Below are 6000 nucleotides of genomic sequence, written 5' to 3'. Positions count from 1 at the left end.
GATCTACAGCCTATATTCAAATGATGCGGACATGTTTTCTTAACAACATCTCTGTGAAATGCTGCATGGATTTCCTTTTTTTGTAACAATAGTGCCTGCTGCCCTGGTAAGGGCAGGGGTGAGGTGTTCGCGTAATGAATGCAATGTATGAGGACAACAATAATTAATTAATGGCATAGACACAGGTAGCATTGCTATTGGTTCTCTCTCTCTCTCTCTCTCTCTCTCTCTCTCTCTCTCTCTCTCTCTCTCTCTCTCTCTCTCTCTCTCTCTCTCTCTCTCTCTCTCTCTCTCTCTCTCTCTCTCTCTCTCTCTCTCTCTCTCTCTCTCTCTCTCTCTCTCTCTCTCTCTCTCTCTCTCTCTCTCTCTCTCTCTCTCTCTCTCTCTCTCTCTCTCTCTCTCTCTCTCTCTCTCTCTCTCTCTCTCTCTCTCTCTCTCTCTCTCTCTCTACAATGTACATAATAATTTCCTAACACTGAGGACGCGCAACAGTGTAAGTACTAAGCTAAGTGTTCATTTAACACTGAAAAGTTTGGATACGTATAGACCATGTTGATTCAACACTGAAGAATTTGCTATGCATTGAAAGTGTTACCACATACATTGCCAAAGCAAACATATAGAAATGTATCAAATCAATAATGACACAGATAGATAATAATGAAAACAACACTCACTGAGTTATACTATTAACAGGAAATACTGTTATAACGAAAGAGGACAATAACGAAAGAGGACAATAATTAAATGACGATAAAGATCTCTCTCTCTCTCTCTCTCTCTCTCTCTCTCTCTCTCTCTCTCTCTCTCTCTCTCTCTCTCTCTCTCTCTCTCTCTCTCTCTCTCTCTCTCTCTCTCTCTCTCTCTCTCTCTCTCTCTCTCTCTCTCTCTCTCTCTCTCTCTCTCTCTACAATGTACATAATAATTTCCTAACACTGAGGACGCGCAACAGTGTAAGTACTAAGCTAAGTGTTCATTTAACACTGAAAAGTTTGGATACGTATAGACCATGTTGATTCAACACTGAAGAATTTGCTATGCATTGAAAGTGTTACCACATACATTGCCAAAGCAAACATATAGAAATGTATCAAATCAATAATGACACAGATAGATAATAATGAAAACAACACTCACTGAGTTATACTATTAACAGGAAATACTGTTATAACGAAAGAGGACAATAACGAAAGAGGACAATAATTAAATGACGATAAAGATCTCTCTCTCTCTCTCTCTCTCTCTCTCTCTCTCTCTCTCTCCTCTCTCTCTCTCTCTCTCTCTCTCTCTCTCTCTCTCTCTCTCTCTCTCTCTCTCTCTCTCTCTCTCTCTCTCTCTCTCTCTCAAGCCAGCTCCTCCCCTTACCATGAGGGCTGGGTACCACAGTCTCTCATCTACCTTTGCCCGCGTGTGTTCGTTTATGGAGCACCGCACGTGCCCGCGCATCATTTTCTGACGCCACTAATCTGGAAGCTCTCTCCTTGGGCTCGTGGCATCGCCTGGTGCCCGCGTGCCAGAAGACTACTGTTTTCAACTCGGGATAAGACATTTAAGTCTATATCGACGATTATACTAACTTTTAAATGGTGTGTGAAAGTTATAGCATATCGACGTTTTTGGGGACTCGATGGCATCAGTCGGTTGCTTCGTTTTACATTAGGATAACCGTATTTTGATTTAGTCCATTTTCTTCTCGAGAACGGTAAGTAGCCTTCACTCTAGGGTTCTCTGTATTGCATGTAGGCTAAGTTTAGCCTGCTGTTGTTTTTTTCCCAAAGCTACAGTGCAGCCTGTGCATGTGTTGTGAACTGCGTCAGTGTGTTGTTTGACAGGATGTGTGAGTGGGCACGGAGCTGCGCTGATGATAAAGGGGGTGGGGGGGAAACTGAGTTGATTTGCCTCAGTGTGCTGATGGCTCAGGCTTCATCGTATTACAGGGATGGATGTGTAAAGTATTAGTGATTATATTGTTGAAGATGTTATCAGACATTCTAATAGACGATGAGGGGTTCCTAAAGTTTTCATGAAATGTGCTGTGTAGCAGCGGTGTGTGCGCGTGAGATGCGCGACAGCGCGCGGAACGTACTGTAGACCTATCCTACCGCTGAACAGTGAATATGAGCGAAGTACGCCCCCTTGCCGGTGAACGCCCAGTCCGGATGCGGTCCCCTGCTCTCCTGTCCATCACTCTGTCTATGCCAGTTAAAACACCCCGACGGAGTTTTCCCATTCATAGTTATAGAGTAAAGCAGAGGTTTTTAAGCTAGGTTATTCCTTTGAACTCTAACTCAGTTTAACTGTCCCTCTTTCCAGGATAACGAGGAGGAAGACACTTCGACCATGGTTGTGTTTACACAGAATGACTGAAACGATATTTTCAAAGAGCAACCGATGCGAGGGACAACGCGAGGGACGAGTACATTTATGGATGGTCTTGGTAGGGCACATTGGAACTCTATTACTGTGTGAATAGCCTACAATTGACTTTTGCTTCCAGGACTCTACCTTTCGTTCTACCTTTGGGTCTGGGGTTTGTGGTTCTGTCTCTCTGGGATTGTAGTTTTGAGGGAGAGTGTGTTGGCATGTCTTGGATATAGACCTTGCTATGAGTCTGGCGTGGAAAATACCTCGTGGAAGGTGTGCAGCGGGCTACAGACTGGAAAGACTCGACATCGGCAACTGATAGGCTACCCCCGTTTTTACCGAGCGTAATGCACCTGGCATGAAGACAGAGAATGGATCTTATTTGGGAACTATTTATTATTCTTCACGCCAATTTCATCATCTGTGTATCAGGTAAGTTTTCAGTCATTGATATTGGTGGGTCCGGTGTGAGACGGACAAAAGGGCAGGTGCATGAGAACGCAGGGAGGAAAATTGGTAACGAAGTTGTAAAATGTTGCAGAAAACGTTGAAATGAATGAAAACCTTGTAATGAATGATGTACGCCGCTGAAAGTCGGTTCAGTTTATAGGCCAATTGATGTAGAATTAATTGATAGGAAACATTTGAGAACGAAGACATTTACAGATCAGAATCTGCCTGAAACTCGGATCTCACTTAGTTGTGGATGTCACTGGGAACAGATATAATAGGGTAGCCTATAAGATTGTACCCCAAATTATGTTCTTGCTGTATTTCATTATGTTCAGGTTTGAATTATGCAAGTGTTATCAACTGATATCAATTATGTCAACTGAACGAATGATTACACGAGGAGAGAGGTCGTGTGAGAATGATTTCGTTGAATGGGAAACAATTCATCAATATTATAATTCATTCGACAGATTTCTTTAATAGGTTTAGACTCGGGGCTGAAGTTTTCACAATTTTTGCGTCAGGTGAAATCGAGGTTTATTTCGTTAAATTGTGAATGCAAAGTTCGAGGAAAATATCCTTGAACAGTATTACCACTACTGTTGAACTCTTATGACGAGCCAGTTATCCAGTGCTGCACGTGCATGAATAACCACCGTACTGATACAGGTTTCAGTGGAGTGGGCTAAATGGGAACGCATGCACTGGTCATGGCGCGATGACTGTTCCAGGACTATTAGCCTACAGCTATTAGACTGTTCGTGTGAGTGGATAGGTGCTGCGTAGTAGATAGGAACAGTATTGACTTATCTTTATTATGTCATGCTTGGAGCTAAAATATCAGATTAGTTCGAGTTCGATCGAATGGGGTAATACTTGTGCGCGTCGGTGAGAGCTGTTTGGGTTGAAGCGCCGCTGGGCTGTACCATCATGCGTACCCCCGTTGACTATTAAGTTAAATGCGTTAGTTAGATCCATCATCACTGCAATGCGAGTCCACCTGCCAACAATTTCTTATACCACTATTGGAGACGAATGTAATATTGTTTGCAGGGAATCTTTGCGTACAGTAGAGGCAAATAGACTAGACTACCCGCCTGCTCTGATATCAAACTCCGATGATACTCGTACAACCTAATATTGAAGCAGGTACCCGTCAAGGGCTGAGTGCTGTACTTGAGAGGCATGTGCCCAATCATTCCCTGTGACGACCAGGGGTGTGCGCAAAACCTCCCTCCTTCCCCTCCTCTCGCTCAGATCTGTGAGCGCATGTACTACGCACGACTGTAGTTTGGAATTTCCACATCTCCCTTCGAGCCTGACTGCAAATTATGATTATAGGCTAGTTATAAACGACCACTCACGCACGTCCCTCCCCTCCTTCCCCTTCCCCTCCCCTTTATCTGTTTCCCCAATTTTTTTTAGGAGGGATGTGTGCAATAATTTGCTGCGCCTCTTGGGTCCGTAGTGAATGGACGTTATTACATTACACACGTTATTACAGACTTGCCAGTGTTGCTTTATGTATCAAATTGTAAAATATGTAGACTAGCTGCCAAACCTTATGCACATATAATCCCTCCCCCTCTTTCGCACAGGCCTGCTATTTCCATGGTAACTCAAGTTTGATACCAGCGGGAATGTGGTTGAGGAGAGTAGCCTACAGAATATTGTAGACTGGAAAGGTTACCTTTAAACATGCTCAGACTGCTCTTTTCCGCAAAAGGTCATTGAAGACACACCGTGATGATCCGTTTAAAGACATGCTCTTGAACCTTGGCAACAAGTATTTTTTTAAACTTCCTACTTTGGGCTGGATGTGTCAATGTGTAGTTAATACATGCATAATCTATTTACAGAATTACTGTTTTACCTCAATTAGCCACAAAATCCCTTGTTTGAAAGCAACTGTTTTTGCTCGAGAGTACTACTTTCAGAACTACTGTTTAAAAGTATACAAAAGTACCAGAGAATGTCTTCAATTATGTAAAAGGTTAAAGGTTTGAAAAAGTACAGCATTACATGGCTTAATCTCCTAAAATGATACAATAGGCACAACAGAACGTAGCGCGTAAAACTCGTCTGTCCTCTGCTTGCAACACTCACTACTGGATTCCATACTGCCACAGGAAGCAACTTCATCGAAACAACTGTTCTTCGGCAGCTTCATGAAATGGGTTTCCATGGCTGAGCTGCCGCACACAAGCCTAAGATCACCATGAGCAATGCCAAGCATCAGCTGGAGTGGTGTAAAGCTTGCCGCCATTGGACTGAGGACCAGTGGAAACGTGTTCTCAGGAGTGATGAATCACGCTTCACCATCTGACAGTCCGACGGACAAATCTGGGTTTGGAGGATGCCAGGAGAATGCTACCTACCTGCCCGAAAGCATAGTGCCAACTGTAAAGTTCGGTGGAGGATGAATAATGGTCTGGGGCTGTTTTTCATGGTTCGGGCTAGGCTCCTTAGTTCCAGTGAAGGGAAATCTTAACGCTACAGCATACAATGACATTTTAGACGATTCTGTGCTTCCAACGTTTTGGTAACAGTCTGCGGAAGGCCCTTTCCTGTTTTTCCATGACAATGCCCCCGTGCACACAATGAGGTCCATTCATACATGGTTTGTCGAGATCGGTGGGAAGACCTTGACTGGCATGCACTGACCCTGACCTCTAACCCATCAAACACCTTTTGGATGAATTGGAACGCAGACTGCAACCCAGAATCAGTGCCCGACCTCACTAATGCTCTTGAGGCTGATTTGAAGCAAGTCCCTGCAGCAATGCAGTAATGTTCCAATATTTAGTGGAAAGGCTTTCCAGAAGAGTGGAGGCTGTTACAGCAGCAAAGGGGGGACCAACTCCATATTAATTACCATGATTTTGGGATGAGATGTTCAACTAGTAGGTGTCCACATACTGTCCACATCTCACTCTCTCTCTCTCTCTCTCTCTCTCTCTCTCTCTCGTGCTCTCTCTCTCGTGCTCTCTCTCTCTATCTCGGGAGATGTAGGGATTTGGAGCTGGCTGGCTGACATTTACATTAACACCAGTTTGACTGAAGCATCACCTCCTAATATTGCACAGGTGTCTGGAATCAAACGGTTCTCCGCTCTTCTAATTCCCCCAGCCCCATCCATTCTTCCCTAAAAGGACTAGGCTTATATTGGCAGTTATTAGTCTC

At 43.9% G+C, this 6000-nt stretch overlaps 1 protein-coding gene across 3 annotated transcripts in view; it reads left to right on the top strand.

Moving 5' to 3' along the window:
- The first annotated feature begins 1396 nt into the window (after positions 1 to 1396).
- The window catches only part of LOC139570044 (carbonic anhydrase-related protein 10), a 390295-nt gene continuing 385691 nt past the window's right edge, over positions 1397 to 6000 (top strand). The window contains exons 1-2 of one of the 3 annotated variants that reach the window (XM_071391495.1): positions 1397 to 1702; positions 2314 to 2796. In XM_071391495.1, coding sequence (XP_071247596.1) covers positions 2736 to 2796 — 61 coding nt within the window. In that variant the 5' untranslated portion in view covers positions 1397 to 1702; positions 2314 to 2735. Of the gene's footprint in view, positions 1703 to 2268; positions 2797 to 6000 lie in introns of those variants that run through there. The other 2 variants (XM_071391498.1, XM_071391497.1) reach the window with 2 other exon arrangements.

The sequence above is a fragment of the Salvelinus alpinus genome, chromosome 3 (assembly GCF_045679555.1).
Source record: "Salvelinus alpinus chromosome 3, SLU_Salpinus.1, whole genome shotgun sequence".
In the NCBI taxonomy this organism is placed as follows: Eukaryota; Metazoa; Chordata; class Actinopteri; order Salmoniformes; family Salmonidae; genus Salvelinus; species Salvelinus alpinus.
Note: the sequence above shows the minus strand (reverse complement) of the source record. Positions and strands in the feature narration are given on the sequence as shown.